We start from the raw sequence: 24,519 nt of genomic DNA, 5'->3' as shown, positions 1-24,519 counted from the left end.
ATGCCTTTTTTAAAAAAAATACAATTTTTTTTTTTTTTTTTAGTAGGATTGATATGTCAGCTTTCTTTTTGTACAGAAAGTTTTGTACAGTTCTGCTTTCTGTGCTGAAGCTGGAATCTTCAAGTGGAAATTTAACACTTCTCATATTAACTTACTGCTGTTTTGTTGCTAAGAAATAGTAAGTGCTTATTAAAGTGATCAAATACAGATATTTCTTACTTGCATCGCTATTGAAGTGAAAAAGTATTTTTTTTCCAGACCTTTTAAAAGCAAATGCTGTGCAGATTACAAAGGAACTCCCTAAGAACTCACAGGGTGTTGAAGGCAAAGCAACAGGCAGCTGAAGGAAATCTCTTGAGAGTGAGGGAGGGAGTTCTTGGTCACCAAAGCAACAGCATCATATCTGTGCTGCCTGCCTGCAAAATCTCCATGCTTATGGAATGCTCGCTTCTTTTCACTGAAGTTAAGTTTTGTATTTGAAAAATTTGGGCCAGGATTTTACCATTTCTGTGGGGTTTCCGTGATTTTTTTTTTTTTAATTAATTTAAATTGACGCAGGTAATCATATATTCTTTAGCAATCTTAACTGTTTAGCCAGGGGGGATATTTGCTGTCTCTCATTCTGGTTTCTATTTTTATGTTTGTACCATCCTCTATGTTAGCTAGCGCTGGTGAGTGCTGTCAAAAATACATCATCATACATTAATTCATCTTGAGAGTGCTCTCAATGCACTTTGATTTAAACATGACTATCTTTAAAATATAGGGCCCTGGATGCTCAGCTACAGTACTCACTGACTTCTTGGTTTTCCTGTAGCCAAATCATATCAGAAAAAAAATTGCAATATTCTGTGCATTTTTACTGAAGTAATTTTTCCTTAAAGAGCCATAAAAGGGAAGCATTTAGAACCTTTCAAATGAAACCAGTCATAGAGAAAATTGATTCATTCTAAAAGGAAACAAAATGAGCCGTGTTTGTCATTTTAGTGAGACAGAGATTGAGGTCAGCCCCTGCATTTGTTTTTTCCCCTCAGCCCTTGGACATGGAGAAGTGGGTAGCATCATGTCACAACAGAGCATGTTGTGGCAAGGCCATCATTGGAAACGGCAGGTAAATCTTAGTGAGCAGTCTACACCAAGTATTTGGAGTGATTGGGACATATGGGAGACAGTCACGGAAAACCTCAGGATGGGGGTGATTAGCTTGGGGGCTCAGGGGCTGGAGGAAGGGATTGAGGGGGCAAAGCTGAGCCTGTGTGTAGTGGGGAGCGTTGTACCTTCAGCCACCATAACCAAAAATGGCTGTATTTTGAAATAATAAGCAGTGTGGAAAAGTAAACTACTTTTAGTTTGACACTTCTCTGCTTAGCAATGGCACTCTTCAGAAACTCCTAGTAATTACTGGGGATATTATTTGAAACAAACAAATGGCAAAAAAAGGAAAAAACAAACAAAACCAAACCAAAACACAACAACAAAAACTACTCTTAAAACTTCAGCTTCACTATGTTTAAGATATTGCTAATTGATAAACCATTTCTTCACTATTTATCAATGTTTGTTTTAAAGTGAACCTAAGAAATTACATCACTTTTTCCTGCCAGCTGTCTACCACTGTAATATTAGTAGACGTGCCAGCTTATTTACTGTAGACTTGAAAAATCATATTTGTATGTTTTGAAAATAATTTTCTCATTTCTCTGTTTCTGATGGGGGCTAAAGTTAAATAGTGTATGGAATTGGTAAGTTGAGCTTTTGTTCTTTGTTTTTCTTCTTCATTTTTGTAGCTTCCTCTTTAGGAAAAATTTCCAGCTGACCAGTTTAAAACAAAAACAAAACAAACACCAAAACACAAACTCAGACAAACAAACTAAAACCAAAAACCCCAAAGTACGGTTTCCTTAGGAAAGTTAAGTCTAACAAGTATACAATAACAAATATTAGCAGAAGAATTAAATGCTTTATTAAACAATCTTTATTTAGGAAAGCTTCTTAACTCTTACAACAATCAGTGGGATTAAAACATGTGCTTAACTTGAAGCACATCCCAAAGGCTTTCTTCGTATGCATTTTACTTGCTCAAAGAACTTCAGGTTTGCATCGTTTTTTTAGATGCAGTGGATATCATAGCAATTCAAGCAAAATTAAATCTTTCCTGAAGCAAAAGAGTGCATTGGAATGATGTTTTAAGAATGAAGTGCTTGCTTTTTGCTTTCGTACTGTTTGAAACCTTTTTATTTCTGGCTCTTTTCCAATGTGGAAGGAGTTTGTTTTCAGAGAAATATTGTTGCCAAGGGATGAATGTTGACTGCGTTGTGTTTAAAACAGGCTGATACTAATTACATACTTCTAGCTGTTCTCCTCCTCTGGATAGCTTTAAAAAAGGTCCTTCCAATTTCCAGAATACTTAGGTAAGCTCTCAGAACATGAACGCAGTGTCTTCATCATTTACATGAAGAACATATTAAAGAACTGGCAAGAGCCGAATTCATTTTTGCGCGCAGTTGAGAAATGTTGGCTTCAGCTGATTACACTAATTAATAACATACAACAGCTTTGGTGAATGTAGTGATTTCCCTCCCTTTCCTCTTTTATCTTTAAAGTCTTTATCTGAGCCAGTTGTCAGACGACCTGTGTGGGGAGCTGCTCACTGCAGCAGACCAGGGGAGCAGGTTAATTTTTTCAGGACCTGTTCTGTGACTGGGGCAGTATGATCAGGAGCAAAGTCAGTCTTTGGGGTGTTTCAGTTCCCTGTTGATAATGCGAACCCAGTGTTTTGCATTGGAGTTCGGTTCTTTCAAGGATCACGCTGAATTGCTTAACTTGCCTTTTCTACAGAGGGGATTTCTGCAAACCTCCCTGAGCTGGGCCAGTGCCGGAGGTCCCAATGACAGGACTGTTACTGTGCTCATCCCACCAGAACTTACACAGAATCTGTTTGGTTTTTGGTTTTTTGTTTTTGTTGGGGTTTTTTTTGTTTGTTTTTTTCCAACTAGCTCCTGAAGACTGAGTCCAGCTCATGTTTCTTAGTCTTCTGCCTATTTCAGGATTATAGATCATTTCATTCTGTACTAGGTAAAAAGCCACTTCCTAAGTATTTTTGCTTAATACCCAGTACTTTAAGAAATACTGGGTCAAGAGACCATAATGTACATAACAACTATACAGAACTCACCCTAGGGGGCCAACCCAGCTCCCTTGCCCTGCTTGTGCGGAAGCCCTAGAGGAAAATAAAGCAAGCTGAGCCAAAGCAGGTGAATTTTCAACATCAGCCCTCTCCTCAGCCTTCCATGTCCCTTTGCAGACTTGTTTTGGGCCTTCTTCTCCTCTCATCCCTCCTTCAATGGGCTGAGTTCAGTGTGTCCCATGGGTTTCTGTGAGAGGAGCTTCAGTGAGGTTTTATGAGTCTGATCTCCAGCCCAGCTTGCTCATGGCCTTGGCTGCTGACCAGGGATGGATCCTTGCTGGCGCTATTAATACCTGGATGCACCCGGTAGCTTATGCTCAACTTCTGAAACCTTCTTGGGAAGTTCTAGACCTGCTGGGCATGGGTGAAGGCCAGCTTTAGTGGTCAAAATCTTGTTTTAACAAAAGGTTACATACTTTTTGCCAGCTATGAGTTCTCAAAAGAGTAATGAGTTGCCTCCATTCAGACTGGAAGCCAGCCTGCCTTCTTACTTGAATCCTGATGTGAAAGCTCCCTTTCTCTCAGCTTTCCTGCCAGTCACGATCCCTGCCACTCATTAGCCTCTTTCTGCTTTCTTGAAAACTTGGCTTTACTCCTGACACCTGTCTGAAAACTTCTCTTGATAGAGATAAGCATTGGCTTACTATTTTGATAAATTTTCCAGACCAGGTTGTTTGAAAAAGTAAATGTTACTTATCACAGTTGTCCCTCAAGACTTGGTCCTTATATTCAGGAGTTTATGTTGACTTACAAAATATTATTGTGCATTTACAGTGAAGCTGCCCAAGTTATATTAATCAAGAAGCTGGCATTCAATTTATGGATTACTAGGGAACATAAATAACTGCCTACATAAACCTGTACTATTTCATTAGCATTCTGTTTAAATAGCTTTGTATTTTTATTTGTTTAGACAACTTCGACAGACATTTCTGAGTATTCGTCCGATAACGACAGTGTGGGAGAAGGAAAGACAGGCCCAGCGACCACCGCTCTGGGATCCAGTGGGAGATTGGGACCGAGGTTGGGAGTGGACACTGGGGATGCTGCAGCACGACCGGCCAGTGAGTGGCTGAGGTCTGCGCAGGCCCTGCTCCGCACCCCCGGGAAGCAGGGGGACAGGGCCCCCCGAGCCCCTACCGAGTCCGCCAAGAAGAGGAAGCTGCTGAGGTAAATGTGCTGTCTGCCTTAAAGGATTTTTTTTTTTCTATTGTAAGTAAAAGAATACTTACAGAAGAATAGGAATGCATTTCAAGGATAAACATTGTAGAGATGCAAATTCCAAAAACTTACAGAGTGTATTTATCTGTAAACAAGCAAACAAGGCAAGAAAGAGTTAAGTTTTAATATCTGTGGTGAAAGCTCTCTATCTTGGACTCCTGTGTACAAATTTATATGGTTTTTGCACTTCTAATTCTTTACAGTGCCTTACAGATGTGTGAGCGCATATATCAATACTTCTGTTTTAGTTTGTAATCATTTCATTGCTTTGTGCCTTGCCAGATAGTCTGAAAAATTCCGTACCTCTGATTTTGTTTTGGTCCTCTCCAGATTTGTCAGGGTAAAATTATCCAAAATACTGTAGGAAGGGGGTGGATGAACAATGGTGCTGAATAGTGCAGGACAGAGTGATATTTAGGCAAAGGTGGGATGTGTGTGTTAATCGGAAATGTAAATCTCTGTGACTAAATTAAATACGTTAAACAGATATCTAACTGCTGAAAGAAAACAGGCTGAGCCAGAGCATGAGAAGGCTGAAGTTCACAATTTACTATTTCTCTAACTAATTACAGTGCAGAAGCCGTCGCTTTCTATGTTGAATTAACGAAAGTTGTTTTAACTTCAATGGTATATGCAAAGATATGCTTCAAGCTATGGAAACTGCCATTACAAGCAGCACTGCTATAGATATCTGTTGTGGTTTGTTTTTACTTTTTTTACAGCTGATTCTATGCCCAGTAATCAATCAAGCAATTACTTAAAAAGTAAATCTTCACTTTGGTTAAATAACCATACTTTATTTTTCTTTAAAAATGTTCTTGGCTATTTCACAATGCTGACTCAGGGAACAGTTTTGAAAGTCCTAATTACTGAGGATCTGTATCCTTAGAAGTGCTTTGTTTGTGCAATCAAGCTTTATTTCTTGTTACTTTAAAAACTTAAAGATACGGCTGTACTAGGTCAGACCAAAGCTGTAACCCCCACAAATGCCTTTTAGTGACCAAAAGCAAGTATGTGTGAAGGTAATAAGAACAGGACAAGCATATAGTGATACTTTGCCCAGATGCACTTCCAGCTTTCAGCAGTTTATTGCTTGCGAGCTGTTTGTTACCCTTAGTGGGTTTGTCTTTTCATGAGTTTGCCCAGTAGTTTTCTGAAGTCATAAAAACTTTTGTCTGCTGCAATAGGATTAGAACTCCCAGAGTGGAGGAGTTCTGTAGCTTAAACTTGAATTTGCACCTATCAGCTTCTCTTGATGAGCTCTACTATCAACAATCTTTGTGCAAAAATAGATTTGACAGCAAAGATACTCTGAAGCAAGTGTATGAGAGACTAAATAGCTTTGAAAGGAAACAAACGAGCAAAACTAAACAAACCACAACAATATAGAATGCAATCTGTCCAGAGTGGCCAGAGGAGCAGAGCTTGCAGCATTTTTCACTCTTCCATCCTGTGGTTCCACCTGGAGTTCCTTTGGGAACAAGGAAGCAGACAGGAAATTCCTCAGTTATGAGTTTTGTTTATCTAGTTATTTTGCTTGTCCAGGTAACTGTTATCTTTTCACTCTTCATGTTCAGGGCATTAATTCCATGTGTCTCTCTTTCCCATCCTTCCTTTTACTGTTGATGGAGAACATTTTCACTGGTGTGCTAGCAGGGGATATAAGAGTCTGCATCCTCAATAAGAGAGCTCAGCTTTTCAGTGCTGTGGATTGAAGGCCAGTTTGGGGCAGGTAGAGGGTCCTGCACCTGGGGAGGAATAACCCCAGGCACCAATACAGGTTGGGGGTGGACCTGCTGGAAAGTAGCATTGCGGAGAAGGACTTGGGAGTTCTGGTCAACAGCAGGTTGAGTCAACAATGTGCTCTTGTGGCCAAGAAGACCAACAGTGTCCTGGGGTGCATTAAGAAAAGTGTGGCAAGCAGGTCGAGGGAGGCTATCCTTCCCCTCTGTATCCAGTTGTGGGCTCCTCAGTTTAAGAAGGACAAGGAATTACTGGAGGGAGTCCAGCAGCAGGATACAAAGATGATGAGGGGTCTGGAGCATCTTTCTCATGAGGAGAGACTGAGAGAGCTGGGCCTGTTCAGCCTGGAGAAGAGAAGGCTGAGAGGGGATCTCATCAATGTTTATAAATACCTCAAGGGTGGGTGTCAAGAGGGTGGCACCAGACTCCTTTCAGTGGTGCCCAAAAATAGGATGAGGGGCAGCGGGCACAGACTGAAGCACAGGAGGTTTCATCTGAATATAAGGAGAAACTTCTTTACTTTGAGGGTGCCAGAGCACTGGAACAGGCTGCCCAGAGAGGTTGTGGAGTCTCCTTCTCTGGAGACATTCAAACCCCGCCTGGATGCATTCCTGTGTGATCTGCTCTGGTGAACCTGCTTTAGCAGGTTGGCATGGACTAGATCTCCAGAGGTCACTTCCAACCCCAACCATTCTGTGAAAGGTTTGTCAGCTTCTTGACTGATGAAGTGACAACCCCTTCTTTCTGGTTATATAACTGAAAGTTGCATAGCAGTTGTTGCTTGTCCTTTTCCTTCCTTCCCACCCCTGCTGCAGATCAAGGCCACATCAGAAAAAGCAGTAAGCAGGGGAAGTCATCCTGCAAGCTGGATCTGGCCCACAGGCTCCCACTTGGAATTGCTCCCATTTGAAACTGTGCAGCAGGTAGAAGAGAACCGAGAGCCTGGCTTAACTGGGCTCTCTTTGTCCAGGCTGGTCCCTGGGGAAACATGGGTTAAGCAGAGATGGTGCAGGTGGTAGAGCTGCCATCTTCCTGTGTGAATTCCCGTGCAAGAAGTTCTTAAAATCCAGGCCATATTAAGTATGCTTACTTCATGGAGGAGTCCTGATAGAGGTAGAATAGACCTCATATGATTTTGTTTCCATTTTTAAGAAAACAGAAATCATTTCTATTTTCATCTCTGCTGCTTGAGATGAATAAAGCTATCTTGAAAAGGAAAGAGAATATTAAAAAAAAAATTAGCTTAGATTTTCTGAAAAAAACTTATAGCATATATAACAGTCTCTTCCAGATTCTTTAGGCACACTGCAATCTATGTTTATATTTGCATTACCTGATTGCAGCTATGCTACTATTACCTCAATGGCTCCATTTTTCTGTGTAAGGTCAAATAAAACCCCTTAACATCCCACTTCCCCCCAAATCCCAGCTAAAAGCAAGCAAGCAACCAACCAAAAAAACCAAACCAACCAATCAAACAGAAAACCCACAAAGAAAAGAGCCGTAACAGCCTGTGGAAAAATTCAAATAAGTTACTTTCTACTGTCCCCTCCTCCTGGAATCCTCGTGGTGCTAAAATGCAAATGAGTAGTTGCCTGGATGGGAGGAAAGAGTATTGTTTGTTTGATCCTATTACAGATGTAATTGTTATACACTACAAAAATCAAGATGTAACCAAACCAACAATCAGAAGTAAGATGATTATGGTTGATTAAAATAAATTTTGCTGATCCTAGTGTTAGAAATTTGAGTGTAAATTCAACAACTTTGAGTGGACACATCTCTGTCTCCAAAAGAACATACACAATATACAGCATTGCTTATGATGAGAGAAATTTGAAGGGGCATGTTGCAATCCTCTTCTGTTAGGAGGTAAGTGGGTTTTGGAAAGTAATTAGCATCTGCAGACAAGAAAGATGTGACAAAAGCAATTCCTCCCCCACCATGCCTACTGACTGCTCTGTTCTGCACCCTTGCCAAATTCTTGTATGTTTTCATGTAATGTTAGGTTGTTGTTTTGGTTTGTTTTTTTTTCAAATTAGTTCTAAGTAAAGATTGTTCCTCTTTCTGCCACCATCCACAGGGAAGAGCAGGTGGTCTGTATGCTGGTGTTTGTCCTTTAGGAACGCTGGTGTTCCCAGACAGGTTCTGAAGCAACCTGAAGGGTCGTGCTGGTGGAGGTGTCCATCTGTCATGCTAGTAGCAAAGTATCATCTCTTTCATTCACAGTCATTAATACCACTGCTCCTGGACATCCTCGCCTTAAACATTGTTTTTGTATGCCATGTTGTGTAGTCACCTTCCTTTATTGAAACAAAACTGGTGATGGATGGGAGTATGAGTGGTATAATTTTCCCAGGTCTTTGTACTGCACCCATGAGTTACTAAGAGAGTTGATAAGGATGTACTACTAGTGGTACCTGATACTGAGGTGGATCGCCTTGGTGATCAGGTCAAGAAGTGTTGAGTTTAGATGTTCCTGCCCTTTTATTCCACCACAAAGTTTCAGTTTCTCAGCTTGAGTCAACACTGCATGGGAAAATAATGCAAGTGATTTGCAAACCTGACGGGAGAGAGTATATACTGCAAATAACAGTTTTCAGGAAGCCCTTCTTTTCAGATTTGGAATTCTTGTTAATGCTATGGGGTGAAATGTCTAAACTGCACTAGTTCCAAGCCTCTCAAAGTTCTGTTGTGAAAGAAGGGAGAAATGAAGAGTATTGAAAAATCTCAAAGTTTGTTACATATGTTAAACCAGTAACTGGGTTAATTCAGTATTTATAAAGAAGAAAACTCAAAATGCATGCACTCAGCGTTTTGTCTACAAATAAACTTTTTTAAAGGTTGAATGGATTGTTTGCTTTTTCTAGTAAGATTTTATTTCAATCAGGGAAAAAACAGTCTGGGTTTCAGTGCAGGAAATAGATAAGTTATATAATGTTAACCCTGCTTTTAAGTCTGTCACATTGCAAGAGTTTTTAGTTGTGAAGAATAGCTACTTTAGCTTTTTCTTAATTTTTTAATATTCAAGTGTCCGTTTTTAGTTTCATAGTAAAATAGCATCTTGGGAAATTCTGTTAAATTGTCTCCTATCTACATGTATGCAGACCACTTACAGATCTGATCTGCTAAAATTAACTTTTGTTATCAAAAGAGGAGAAAATTACAGACTGTCCTGGTACTATATGCAGTAAAATGAAACCCAGTTGTCACATGAGGCCAACCGAGGTCCTGAAAATAAAGGAAATTGCCAAGGGAGGAAGGAGCTGGCAAAAATGAAGCAGAGTTTCGTTCTAAAATTGGGTCTGCTATTTCTCACATGCATCCACAAGTAGCATGGGGGTGTAACAGCGATAGACTGGCCCTTATGCTGACTTTAACTTTTTGGGTTAACTTTTCCTTGCTGTTGAATTTCTTGTTGGATTAGGAGAATATAACCGAAGACTATAATGGCTGCATTACAGATGTAGCACTTGTAATCACCGGCAATATACACCAGCAAATTATTTTGCACTTGCTGAAAGTTAAAATGTCTTTTCTTTTTTAGAAAGTGTGGATGGTTTCACTAGACCAGATGTTTGGTGTTAACAGGAAAAACAAACAAACAAAAACCAACCAACCAAACATCACTTTCCTTAAAATAACAGATTTCTCCCATTTCGCATGCCCTGTATTTTACTGATTGGTATGGCTTAGCAGGGTACAGTTGTTCCCCATCAGAGATAAGTAATTTTGGTGCCTTTGGTTTGTTTAATCACAGAGTTTGCTTTTCTGTTGTAAGATCTCTGCTCAGGCAAGCCCAAACCTTCAGAACTGCAGGGAAGACTCTTCCCTTCTCTCGTGGGGCATGGCTGTTCCCCCATCAAAACTGGTTCCTAAGAGTCTTTCTCTCACCTTTGTTACTATTTTCTATAATTGTGTGTGAGCTTGGTGCTTCATTCTTTTCTTTTGAATATGCCCTTTTAAAAGGCCAAGAAAGGGATAACTTATATCTGGGAAGACTCTCCTTACTAAATCATCTTACTTCTGCTCACAGCCTCTGCTGTAAGAGCTATGAGAATCTGAAATAGTTTGTTGGGTTTTTTTTCTGTTAAGGAGTATAAAGAGCCAAAGAGCTGTGGTAAACTTTTCAGTGGTGGTTGGTTTTGTTTTGTTTTTCAGTGGCTGGTAATTAGGGGGTTGATAAATGTTTTGAAACCCATGAAAGGAGCAGGCCCCAAAAGCTCACCTATTCCCAAAGATATTCCTAAATTATTTCAGATATTTTCTGTGAGATAACTTGGCGAAGTAGAGGCATGTGAAAATCGACTGCCTATGAAGTTTTACTTAAAATCTTTCACTGGAGGCCATATGGGATGTAGAAAGCGCTCACCCACCCTGTTGTCAGCAGTTCTGACTAATCTCTCTTCCATCTCTTCCTTTACGCTGTCTGAGGCATCTAGGAACTGGAAACCAAATCTCACCCAGGTGAAACTTTGTAAATCTAGTTGTTGAGTCAGAGCTTGAGTGAGGCTGATCTGTAAAGCTAAAATTAGTATTTCTGAGGCCTTGTTACTTCACGAAGTCAACAGCTTCTCTTCTGTGCTGTGGAGGAGGTGGGCCTCTGTACATGAAACTTGTGCTTGTGTGGCCAGTATTCTTCAGTCATGTCTTTCAAATGTAACCATGCTATTTTGTACTCTGAAAGACACAGGGTAATAGTTTTAAACTAAAGGAGGGGAGAATCAGGCTAGACAGAGGAAGAGATTTTTTACACTGAGGGTAGTAGAACACTGGCACAGGTTGCCCAGAGAGGTGGTAGATGCCCCATCCCTGGAGACATTCCAGGCCAGGCTGGACGGGGCTCTGGGCAACCTGATCTAGTTGAAGATGTCCCTGCTCATTGCAGGGGGTTGGATTAGATGAACTCTGAAATGTGCCTTCCAACACAAACTATTCTGTGAACTTGGTAGTGACTGTCAGCATTCAGTGTTGCTTTTTATTTTGCAGGTTGTAAACTAGCTGATAATAGCTGATGGGTTTGCAGTGTTGACAAATTAAATGGCAGCATGCTTAGGTATCCTTTTTTTCTTCTTTAGCAAGGACCCCATGGATTGGAAATGGACAGCAGAGTGTTGCAGAAGTCGGTTACTTCACCAGTTAACTTGGAAATATGAGAGGAGTTCTCTCCTTGCTTAGAAAAGAGAGGAGGGAAATTGACCAGTCATGAGACAGAGATATATTATTTGTGTAACATATAGTGTTCTAAAATACATGGAGTCCTGAGTAAAGTGTATATGAGGAGATAATTCAATAATGAGATGCTTAAGTGTTCACTGTTCTTAAATTCAAATGAAATCTGGAAGGGAGTACACTTGGATGAATGTGGGGTTATTTTTGGTAAGTGCCCTGCTGAATGAAAACCTTAATAAACACAGAGAGATCTCCAGTGCTTCGGAAAGATTGAAAATGACTTCTCAAAACACAGCCTATTCACTAATGCTTCTTCCCCCCTGCCCCACTGGAGTTAGAAGCTAGGGACCAGCAGCGTGAGAGTCACAGATCAGGCTCAGTGTTACATTTCAGTGACCCTTGTCACATACTGGCACAAAATTCTTCAGTCTTGCTGTTCAAATTTGTGGAAAGGGGCAACCACCAGGAACTGAGCATTTGTACTAGATGCTGAGCTTTGTTATGGTTGTCAAAGCTTTCTTTCATGTGGATGTTGTTGGACATGCACAGCAATGGCAATATGTTGTTTTAAATACAGTATTTCAACAAGCTCAGGTTTAGTACAGAAATAGAATGTGGATTTCTGCTTGTTAAATCGGTCTGCCCTCAGGGATTTAAAGGAACAAAATAGTTGTACTGAGAGTTTAGTGATTAAAAATAAAAAGGTTGTGGGCAGTGGAGATTGTATCTGAGCAGTTTGGCCTCAGTGAACAGCCTTTACATTAACAATTTGACAAATGCATTCAATTTGCTCATATTAAAACATTTTGGGGGCAAGTTTGAAGTGCTGGTGCATAAAGTATGCATCTCAAATTACAGTTTTTGTTATTTAAATACAGTTTGTCAGTTCTCTTGATTACAGAAATCACACATTAGTAATCAAAATATATTTGCCAATTATATACATAGACACACGCACATCAGATGTTGAGTTTGTCATGAAGGACAATTGAATGCATCATAAAGGCCAGATCTGTGCAGAAGAGGAGACTATATTTTTCAAAACTTCTTGAAACAGCTAGATGCAGAAACAAATACAGACTGCAGATTAACCAACACCTGGTACTGTAGAATCCATTTTCCACCTTGAATGCCAACAAACCTCTCATATCTTGCAAAATTAAGCCAAAGAGTTTCTGCAGCATGAAAAGTTGGAAAGCAAAGGAACTTTTCAGACAGATAATGTGTGGACAGTGAAATATAAATATTATTAATCGCTACCTTATATTAAAAAAATAAGCCAAAACTTATTTCTGTATGATAGAATCTATGCCAAAAAATGACTGTTAGTCTCAGTAAAACCCAGTTAGCTACCAAAGGCTGAATATAGAATCATAGCATTGTTTATGTTGGAAAAGACCTTTAAGATCATCAAGTCCAAGTATTAACCTAACACTGCCAAGTCCACCACTAAACCTTGTCCATAAGCACCACATCTACATGTCTTCTAAATACTCCAGGGATGGTGATTCCACCACTTCCCTGGGCAGCCTGTTCCAGTGCCTGACAACTCTCTCTCTGTGAAGAATCTTTCCTAATATCCAGTCTAAACCTCTCCTGGCACAACTTGAGGCCATTGCCTCTTGTCCTATTGCTTGTTACTTGGGAGAAGAGACCAATACCCTCCATGCTACAGCCTCCTTTCGAGTAGTTGTAGATAGCGATAAGGTCTCCCCTTAGCTCCGATTCCCTCAGCTGCTTCACATCAGACTTGTGCTCTAGACCTTTCACCAGCTTTGCTGCTCTTCTTTGGACATGCTCCAGCACCTCAATGTCTTTCTTGTAGTGAGAGGCCCAAAACAGGGTTTGAGGTGGGCCCTCAACAGTGCTGAGTACAGGGGACAGTCACTTCCCTCGTCCTGCTGGGCACCCTGTTGCTGATACAAGCCAGGATGCTGTTGGCCTTCTTGGCCACCTGGGCACACTGCTGGCTCATGTTCAGCTGGCTGTCGACCAGCACTCGCAGATCATTTTCTCCCAGGCAGGTTTCCATCCACTCTTCTCCAAGCCTGTAGCATTGCCTGGGGTTGTTGTGACCCAAGTGCAGGACCTGGCACTTGGCCTTGTTAAACCTCATACAACTGGCCTCAGCCCAATGAGGTAGACAGTCCAGATTCTTCTGTGGAGCCTTCCTACCCTCCAACAGATCAACACTCCCACCCAACTTGGTGTTGTCTGCACACTTATTCAGGGTGCACTTGATCCCCTCATCCAGGTCATTGATGAAGATTTTATTAATAAACAGAACTGGTCCCAGTACTGATCCCTGGGCAACACCACTTGTTACCAGCTGCCGACTGCGTTTGACTCCATTTACCACAACTCTTTGGGCCCAGCCATCCAGTCAGTATTTTACCCAGTGAAGAGTGTGCCTGTTCAAGCCATGAGCTGCTCATTTCTCCAGGAGACTGCTGTGAGAAATGGTGTCAAAGGCCTTACTGAAGTCTAAGTAGACAATATACACAGCCTTTCCCTCATCCATTAAGTGAGTCACCTTGTCACAGGAGATCAGTTTAGTCAAGCAGGACCTGCCTTTCATAAAGCCATGCTGACTGGGCCTGATCACCTGGTTGCCCCTTGTGATGGTACTCAGGATGATCTGCTCCATAATCTTCCCTGGCACTGATGCCAGACATACAGGCCTGTAGTTCCCCAAATCCTCCTCCAGCCCTTCTTTAGGTAGTCATCACATGTGCTAACCTCCAGTCAACTGAGACCTCCCCAGTTAGCCAGGACTGCTGATAAATGATGGAAAGTGGCTTGGTGAGCACCTCCACCAGCTCCCTGAGTACCCTTGGATGGATCCCATCTGGCCATCCATTGCAGCACTGCAGTTGTGAGAATCAGCCCAACTCATATCATATCAATCATATCAATCATATCATATAATATCATCATATCATTTCATTAGTTTTCCAGCTGCACAATGGCTTCCAGGTCCTCGTGTTTGTTGCCCATGCTGCGTGCATTGGTGTAGATGCTCTTCAGTTGGGGTGTTGATCCCACCACCTTTTGAAGGTGATGCCCTAATTCCTACATGACCGTTCTCAGATGCTCCTATGGTTTCTAGCACATCAATAACCCTTACGGCTTTGCTGCTGCATGGATCTCCATCCCCGGCCTCCACTGAGATGACAGACTGAAGGACCTCGCTAACACACTGGTCCTCAAACATTGGCATGCCACCCTCAGGCTTATCTCTAGCAGACCTGGTTTTATCCCTTTCCCCCTTCAAATCTAGTTTAAAGCTCTCTTAATGAGCCCTGCTAACTCCTGCACAAAGATATTTTTCCGTCTCCGAGACCTGCGTAGCCAGTCTGTCACCAGCAGGCCTGCTGTCAGGTAGACCAACCCACAATCAACAAATCCCAAATTCTGCTGGTGACACAGGGCTTGGAGCCAAGTATTGATCTGCTGGCTTTTCCTGTGTAAAAGCTTATTAGATGTTTAATGATTCAGAGATGTTCAACTGGGAATAAAATAATAGTAATTTTAACCATTCAGCTTTTTTCATAACATGGAGTTGGTTCTTACACTGAAGCTGACACCTAATTAATACCATGCTCTGCTTTGTGTGAGTTCTGTGTAACTCTGTCTTATCTCTCGTGCACAGACTCTGACTGCATAGTTCACAGTATCTTACAGCATATACAGAAATGTTTTCAATAGTGTGGGCACCTGTACTGTATGTGAAGGTATTAGTAGTTTTCAAGTGCCATTGTCACAGAATCTGTTAGAATATGTAACAGAAAGCACCTTTTTCTTTCTTTGTTTTGTGTGTTTGAGCTAAGAAGGAGGTTGATCCTCCTGGGTTTGAGGTGGTGTTTAAGTATCTTTGTTTCTACTTTTTAAAATAAACAAACCATAAGCTACTAACTCCTTCTCTTGCCATAGAAATTCCTTTTGTGCATGGCATGTCCTTGCATTGCATTTTCCAGTTCCACAGTGTGTGAAACAGACATTATAAAAGAAACATTTCCGAGGACCAGCTGAGAACCTCTCATAAATGAATTCATTGTTATATTTTATAGTCTGCAGCCAAGCAGATGCAAAATGCTTTACGTTTTCTGTTTAATCTATTTTTAACTGCATTTGGAATGTGAATGGAAGTATGATGATTAATAAATGTCAATAAATTTTATTAGCGCAAAGGGCTGTTAAGGAAAGCCACATTTTTACTTTTCATGGACCTTTGTGATAATTATTATCCTAATACAGACATGGTTAGCAAATTAGTGATGAAGTTGTGTCAGTGAGACCCTCCCTGGCAGGGCTATCAGGCCTGAAACAGGAATGGTGTATTACTGTCATGTGCAATAGTCACAAAACCAGGAATTTTATTTCCTTTGTGCTATAGTGTGTTCCTGCCATAGGTGAAGCAGCAGTGGGCTTATAACAGAGCAGGAACTGACTGACTGGACACAACCATAGCTCTGTTCAGGGAAAGGGGAGAAACCAGGCTGTGAGCCAGTAATAGCTGCTGTTTTGTGCAGGTTCCTTAAGGCTTTCTAGCATTATGTGAACAAATAAAATATATTTATTTGACTGTTGTCTGTGGAGGGAATGGAGTGGGGGTTTAGAACACTCTGTTAAATAAGTTTTTGAGCTATCAGCTGTATAGCGTGTTGCTATAGTCCATCCACAGAGTTCAGTTGCAGACTGATGCCTGCAAGATTTAAGCAAGCAAACTCAAAATGCATTTAACTGCTTGTTGAGGTTTTGATTGCAGGGTGACAATAAAACTGTGGCAGATGTATTGTTAACCCACTCTCCTCCCCCTTCCCCCTTCAGCCCCTCCCTCTCCCCCCTTCCCACTCAGGACAGGCGATTGGAAGGGAAAGAAGGACAGAGAGAAGAGAGTTGGAAAAATTAAAGATGTTTTACTAATGCTACCAATAAAGAGAGATAAAATAATACAAAATATACAAAACCAATCTTGAAGATCCCAGCAACTGCTCTGGCAGATGCAGAACTGGCACCCAAAGTCCTGGACTGGACTCTGCAGCCAACCAGAGCTGGATTCAGTCTGTCACCAGGCCTCAGTTCGCAGGGACGACTTGCAAGGTCCTCTCCTAATGTCAGCCATAAGGAAAAAGGGACAAGATCCTTGTGGTCTCCCACTTTTATATGAAGTATCATGTGAATGGGATGTTATATTCAGTTGGTCAGTTTTTGGTCACCTGTTTCTCATTGCCCCTCTTGCAAGATGTCCATCCATTCTTATCAATCACCTCACATTCCATTACTATGTCTACCAAAACATGTATCTGGCTTTTCAGGGAAATGTAGCTAATAAAACGGCTTTAGCTGCAGGCAAATTCACTAAAAGAGAAACTTGTTTTTAGCAAAACCAGGACACTGCTGCGTTTCTAAGCCTACCTGAGCCAGCAGCTACCCATTCCAGGATCGCTCCTGTAGACCACACAGCCAAGCTGAATTACAACTGCATCTGAGAGCAGTTCCCTGGCAAGAAGAGAAACTGGGTGGACAGTTTGCTGGAGTTTGTAGAACTGTCTTTCCCACAAGTGTTGCGGTGTGGGAATGCTTGAGTGTTCAAGTTTTAGGGTAAATGTGGATGAGCGGATGTTGTCAGCAGAGTAGATTACCCTGTTATGAAGCTGGGTGCTTGACTGTGCTGCTCTCAGTACCAAAGCTTCCACTGCACTTCTCTGTATTAGTTGCCTGTGTCTTAAAGTCCATGTAGAACGCAGCAGTAAATAAGGTTGTTAGGCTAACGTGGAAGTTCACTGGAGCCCAAGATTTCCCAAATACTTTTGTTTGTTTTCCTCCTTAACATCGCAGGTTTTACAGCTTCTTAAGTGTAGGTTCTTTATTTTGGGGTTTTGGGCACTCTGAAAGAGTCTGTGTTTCTCTCTTCCCTTCCTGAACCACACCAGCCATAGAAGAGATGCTGTAATGTAAACTGCAAAACTTCTGTGGATCATTCTGCGTCAAATGTGGCTCTTGTATTTCAGAGTGTTCACTCTGTGATCTTTACTACCAAGATGTTTAGCCATGCCACCCAACAATTATTGTGATAGTTACGATTTTGCAAAGTTCATTAGAAATTCAGCTGAGACTGGTAACTACTTTTCATATAACCTGTTGCCTTGTCTGCAGGTGAAATTTCTTAGTAATTGCTAACCAAAGAGATTTTTACAGTCTGCCTGAAGGGCTGCTTAGCCTTTTTAGCTCCTTCTTGGTTTCCACAGGTGTGAGTCCTACCAGTTTTACATTTGCAATGTGAGCTTTACTAAGCTGTTAGGCTTTTTTTTCTAAAACAAATAATTCTATTCATGTGCACAAGTAATCATAAGGTGTTTGTATGTTACCTCTGTTGATTCCTAAATCACTTCAACCCAAGGACACATTTCACCTTAGTAGAAATCTTTATTGATAAACTGGATAGTACTTGTGGAAAAGCTTGTGCTGTAAGGAAAGAATGAAGTAGATTTTTATGCAGACAACTCATCTAAAGCAAAAGAAGCATGCTCAAATACTCCCATAGTAGTCCAGAGCTCTTTGTAGTAGCCCAAAGACAGCTTCCAAAACATTTGTCTTTTTGTTCCTGAAGTCAGAAATTATGTCTTCTGGCTTTGTATCCAGGTGTGGGAATTGCTGTAGTGTTACCTTAAATGTATTTGTGCTAGATGCCACTCCTCTGCTCCTCACCTTGGGAATGCCAAATTAATTTCATCTTGGAGAGCGTTCAGACCACTGAAACTGCACACTTGACCCAGCTTGTGAAATGAATCATAGGGTCAAGTATGGGTAAAAGAATATTTTTGTGATCACTCCTTGCCAACAGACAAACAAATCTATGAGGAAAAAAAAAACCCAACCTGTTATAACTGGTGATTACACTGGTTTGTTTTGAATTTGCAGTTGTCTGTGGTATCTATCAAGGTACGTGCATAAGTGCAAAGAAAAGTTGGGAGCTTTTCGTTACAGTCCCTTTGCTGGACACGGGGCTGAAAACATGAAGATTTTGGAAACCCAGATAGTGAAAATATTTTATTGTGTGTAATGACCTTAAGTCTATGTTTTATCGGGAGTATATCCATTGGAAACTCTAAGTTAGGAGAACCAATCTGCAAAATGTGATTTTACTGTATGTTTGTCTCTAAGGGCCAAAGCACACATATTCCCTCTGTCCTATGGCTTGTCACTTGGCAAAAACTGAATACTGATTCCTGGCAAAATTGAGCGTTCCTTTATTCTCTGCAGGGGTGGGCTGGCTGAGAGGTTATGTCGACTGCAGAACAGAGAAAGATCTGCCATTAGCTTTTGGAGGCATCAGTGTACTTCAGATGCTAAAATCCCTTCAGGTAAGAAGCACTATACATATACTACTATGAAAAAATATTACTTTAAATGTGTGTATGTATGACCCACGTAGGGGTACAACTGGAGTGTATAGTCTTTGTGGTTTTGCCTGAGTTGGGCTTAATGCTTTCTTGATTGTCTTCTGAGGTAATATTGCATTTCAGCTAAATACGATGGTTTATAACGTCTCAGTCATCAAAGTGTTTGAATGTAAAGGGTAAAGAACTTGTGAAGAGTCTAGATGGAGGCTATTTAAACAACTTGATTTCCAGCATCACCTTGGGAAATGGTGTTTCCAGCAGGTTGTAGGACAATTCAAGGTTTAATTTATGGGTGTGCAGATGTTTTTTTGGTTCTTCCTGTTTCCGTATAATCACCTTTTCCTATTTCTGTGTTCATTTTTCTTTGGCTTCAAGCCAACCATATTAATGGATAAATGCTGAGATGGTGAATGACAGCAAACATGGACAGATAGGCCACAACCAAGAAATCAGTGTGAAGAATAACTATGGTGGGCATTTCACTTGAAAAGAAATGGTGGGAGTTACGCGAATTAGTTACAAGTGACTGACAGCACCACCTTTCAGTAGTATTTCTTGAGAGATGATGGATTCATAGAATTTAACTGTAAAAATGGTTAGGTTTTTTGATCAACTTGTGTGTGTGACTGTATGCTATGAAATCTCAAGCATTTATTGTGCATTTAGCCAACTATTTGTTTCTGAGCACGTATTAGCTGCCATTTATTTTTCAGAAAGTCCTCTGGTCTTGATTTGAAAACATGCAGATGAGGGAATCTATCACTTGCCTTATGAATTTGTCCTTAATTCCACTCCTAAATTTTTAAAAGTGGCTTCTCTTCCAAATCGGAGTTTTTCTGGCTTCAGTTCCGCGCTTTTGTTTCTCGTAAGGCCTTTCTCCATTAGATTAAAGAGCTCTTTAGTATGTGGCATTTCCCCTCTCTGGCACTTGCACAGCAAAATCATGTTGCCCCACAGCTTTCATACACTAAACAGACCAAGCTCTTTATGGCTTTCTAATGCATTTTTACTCGTCTTCAAGTGATTTGCATGGCTTTTTACTGCACCCTCTCAAACTTTTCAGCATGGTCATAAGAACAAGCACAGCCACTCTGTATGTATTCTTTGAGTTCTAGTCTCATCAAAACCAGTGGCCAGGTCCAGTTCACTACTCAGCCTCCTGTATGTTCAAGGCCTGTTGAGTCTGGTTTGGCTTTGGTCACAGCGTGATGCTGGGTCTTCACGTTGAATTGTTTGTCCGATATGATTTCATAACTTCTGTAGCTGTTGTTTTCTGAGGTCCAGTTTCCCACTCTCCAGCTACTGCTTTTGTTTCTTCTGCCTAAACACAAGGAAGTTTTTGAGCTGTATCCAGCTTTCCTTCATTTGAGAATGCCCAGCTAACCATGCAGTTCAGATTGTTGTGTATGTCAAGCCTGTACTCTTTTAGTCATACATTTGTTGAATTTGTGGTATCCACACTGTTTCTTATATAATTTTTAACTTGTTTTTATGTCATTCATTGAATCCTTTAACAGCATGAGTGTTTACTTTCCCATCCTGCTGGAACTACACTTACTCAGTTATAATTCTCCACTGGTAAAAAGCTCTATCTGTAATTCACAAAGCTGGTTGTCCGAAATATTTTTTTTTTAAATTGCATTCCACTTAAAGGGTACATTACCGATAGTGAAAATTGTTATTTTTTCATAAGAAGGTTGTACGATTTCAAGTCACACCCAAACTATTGGCTAAAGCTACTCTCACAGTTTCTCACTGGAGCTTTAGATGGCTTATATCCCTTGGCCACTCAGATGTTACGTGTTCAAAATGGCACTCCTATGAAATCGTAGAATCACAGAATCATTTAGGTTAAAAGAAACCCTCAAGATTATCAAGTCCAACCATAAACTAACTCTGGCCCTAAGCCATCTCCCTGAGAACCTCGTCTATATGTCTTTTAAGCCTCTCCAGGGATGGTGACTCCACCACTTCCCTGGGCAGCCTGTTCCAATGTTTGACAACCCTTTCCATGAAGAATTTTTTCCTAATATCCAATCTAAACCTCCCTCGTGCAACTTGAGGCTGTTTCCTCTTGTCCTATTGCTTGTTACTTGGGAGAAGAGACCAACCCCCTCCATGCTACAGCCTCCTTTCAGGCAGTTGCAGACAGCGATCAGGTCTCCCCTCAGCCTCCTTTTCTCCAGGCTGAACAGCCCCAGCTCCCTCAGCTGCTCCTCATCAGACTTGTGCTCCAGACCCCTCACCAGCTTTGTTGCCCTTCTCTGAACTCTCTCCAGGACCTCAATGTCTTTCCTGTATGAGGGGCCCAAAACTGAACACAGGATTCGAGGTGGGGCCTCAGCAGCACTGAGTACAGGGGGAGAATGAGATGTTAAATCTCTGACCTGAATTCCTTACTTACTTTTCCAGTCACTTTGCATAGATCTGATGTCAGGCTAGCTGGTCTCCAGTTATTGTAGGTCACTTTGTTTGCCCTTCCTGAATACTAGCACAATATCGTCATCCTTTTCAGTCTTCTGGAATTTCCCCAGTATTTGAACACTGACTAGGAAGTAATACCAGGGAACCAGAAATGTCTTCAGCCAAATCTTTTCAGAACTACTATGTTGAAAATTATACAGGCATGCTGACTTAAAGCCAGTCAAGCCTTCTGCATTTCATTAACCCTCCACCTGAGTTAGTAATAGGTAGCAGATTATAATTCTTACATGGTATGAGGACATCCTTTTGCTGCTTCTGAAATATGGAAAAAAATTGATATTGAATAAGTCTTTGTAATAAAATGAAAAGGTTTCGTTTTCTCTATAGTAATGGACCTACAACATTGTTAATATGCTAATATTTATTATTTTTGTCCTAGCTTCACATGTGTCATTACAAAACCTTGTGTTTGACTGCTCACCATTTTGTTAGACTTCAGCTCCTAGGCTGAAATTTTCCATGTTAAACATCTGCCTCTGGCTGAATTCCTTTCTTTGATTATTCTTCTTTCGTTCAGAAAATGAGTCAGAATTAGTGAGCTTTTTCTGAGAAAAAGGCTAGGGGAAAATACCTTGCTCTATTCTAAAGTACATTTAAAGAATTCTGATGAGTGTCTTCAAGACAATTTAGTTTTCGCAGAAGACAAGCCTTTTCTTGGATGTGCCTTTTGTCATAATGGTGAAAATCTACAAGAACTTGGACAAGTTAGAAGTCTTTAGGACAAACTATTGTTCCATTTACCCTCTGAGCATTTGCTAAAATTTGTGAAAGATGCTGAACGTGCCATAATTTAGGAATGCACTTCAACTTCGCAGCCTAAATTTAATTTCCGTTTCCTATTCTTTATTCCAAAGCATGAAGATGATAATATAATCATTAAAATAGCTGTGACAATATTTTGTGTTTATTTTTTCATCTAGGGCAAAATTTATTTTTGATAGTTTTGGTTTTAGAATGGCCATACCATTTCATGTCACTGAAATAAAATTGGTGTTTGGTTTGGAAAATGTCAGTCAGAATGGTTGAAATTTTAGTAATTTAACTAGAATTTAACTAGATGACCTTGTAATTGCTTCTAGTCTAGAAATGTGAAGTGTCAGCATACCAAATTCATGCCACTTTGTGCTTTTATCTTTTTAGGCTCATACCAAGGGTGTCTCACTAATCCAAGATTCTTCTTCGACTTTGCTTCCCCTTCTGTTTTGCCCAGTAATATCTCTAAACCACACTGTTTCCAGGACTATTTTTGAAACTGGCAACACAAATAGCAGAAAAAAACTTCTCAAATTACAAACTCAAATGAGTTATCAAAGGAACTTGAAGATTAATGTGGGGGATTGAAGGAACTTAGTTGCTGGGAGAGCTGTCACGTCATTCTGGATATCGCATAGACATGCAAGCCAGAAGTTCATTGCTAAAAGGCAAAGGGGAGCAATTTCAAATTAGATCAGTTTGAAGTCCTCCTTCCATTTGAGATTCAAGGAAAAATGTTTCCAGAAGTGCAAGCTGTCCCCCTCATTAGGCATTTCATGTCACAGAATTTTATGCCTTTGTTTTGCCGTTGTTTATTTTTACGTTGCATCAACATCTGTGTTATCCACAACCCCTTTGCTTTGGCTTTTTTAATTTTTTTTTTTTTTTAAATTCCTTTCTGTTTGCTCCCCTGACCCCTTTCTGTAAGCAACCATTGTGGTTTGGCTGTCTCTTGGTTGCTGGGATGAATCACCACCCCAGAAAAGAGCGCCTCCTTTCAGCACACCGTGTCTACCTTTTATACAGTGCACGGGGGTCTCGATTTTGGCTGACTCACTCTGAAGGGTGGAAGAAATCTTCATGCTTTCTCCATTTTGACAATTTTGGGTCAAAATTGCATCTGGTAGCTAGTGCTGGCTGGATCCTTGCTGTGGTTCATTTCTAACAGAGATGGATGTCAGGCTCTTCCCCAGAAATCCTGATTTTTCTTCACGAGATGTAAAAGGGAGGGTGAGAGGTGTGCAGTGCCCATAACAGCAAGTCTTTGATCAGTCAGTCTGATGGTTTGAGAACACTGTGTGCAAGGGCTTTTAGACCATTTGTGGGCATTTTTTTTTTCTGTATGCAGCACTGTAACTTCCCCATGAAGTTTCCTGTTTGGACAAAGAGGAGACCTGGACAGTTGAGAGACAGAGAAAAAAACACCACCACAAAACACAAAAAAAACCCCAACATCCCCCCAACCACACACACAAAACAAAAAAACACAAAACAACAACAACAAACAAAGCAAAAACAACCCCCTCCACACCGTTTTCCTGTCAACATCTGCTGGTTATATGGGGACTGCGTGATGCAGAAGAAAAAATAGCGCTTTTTTGAGTTACATTCAGACAACTTTTCTGTCTATAGGAGAGGACACTTAATATTTGAAGGGATCTCATGTAGATTCCTTCTGCACCTTCTGAAATTTTGCTTCCTTTACATTTTATTTTCTATTGTTTTCCTTTTCCTTGCAGTTATCAAACGAGTTCTTTAGCTAAAATGCAGAAACAGGTCATTCTCTAGCATTTGTAATCTGATACAAGATATTTGGTATTTGTTGGCCTGAGATTAAGATTTGGGATTGGAAGACAGTTGAATTTGAGTAATAAACTGGTAAAAAACCCAAACCATTGATGTTTCTTTCCAAACTGCTCCTTCCTCTCTGGAGTAAGGGACCCTCAAGGGGCGACAGTTCTTGGTTTGCTGAGGCAAATGGAACACACACATGAAGGAGGAGGGTGAAGCCCCAGAGATAAGGACAGGGTTTCACAGGTCACATCACATTTTTGGGGAGGCTGAAAGACTTGGAGAAGAGAACATAAACAATCATTCCCCCCCCTCTGGTTTCAGTGACTAGGTAAGGTGGTGAGAAGAAAGGATTTCAGCAGCTTGAATGCCATGAGACTTGGACGAAAATTCATCTGTGTAGATGAAGAAAACAAGGGTGGTCCTTAACAGAGTTTCATTTTACCATGCAAAATTCTTCTAAAAACATGAAAGTCCGAGCTTTGCTAGTTGTTGCTTATTTTCTTAGTTCTTGATAGTTTGTTTTGTTATTTAAGAGTTAGTACTATAAATTAGAGACATGGCAAGTGTCCAAATTTATATTTGTCTTTTTTCTTTCTTTTTTTTTTGCTAGCCAACTGTCTGAACTTGTTACAACATTGGGAATGGAGAAAAAAATCAAATGTAAACTTGTCTTTTTCAAACAAGCATTCTCTGTATTGTCTTTATTTTCTTCTGAGAAACAATAATGGCATGCACAATCACTTTAAGTAGCTTGCATAT

General features: G+C 40.7%; 1 protein-coding gene across 5 annotated transcripts in view; it reads left to right on the top strand.

The window, feature by feature from the left end:
* SPIDR (scaffold protein involved in DNA repair) overlaps nt 1–24,519 on the top strand; it is a 212,972-nt gene that overhangs the window by 51,787 nt on the left and 136,666 nt on the right. For all 5 annotated transcript variants that reach the window (XM_065831739.2, XM_071804140.1, XM_071804139.1 and 2 more), the window contains 2 exons: nt 4,101–4,357; nt 18,590–18,690. In XM_065831739.2, coding sequence (XP_065687811.1) covers nt 4,101–4,357; nt 18,590–18,690 — 358 coding nt within the window. The remainder of the gene's footprint in view (nt 1–4,100; nt 4,358–18,589; nt 18,691–24,519) is intronic.

The sequence above is a fragment of the Patagioenas fasciata genome, chromosome 2, assembly GCF_037038585.1.
Source record: "Patagioenas fasciata isolate bPatFas1 chromosome 2, bPatFas1.hap1, whole genome shotgun sequence".
NCBI classification, from domain to species: domain Eukaryota; kingdom Metazoa; phylum Chordata; class Aves; order Columbiformes; family Columbidae; genus Patagioenas; species Patagioenas fasciata.
Note: the sequence above shows the minus strand (reverse complement) of the source record. Positions and strands in the feature narration are given on the sequence as shown.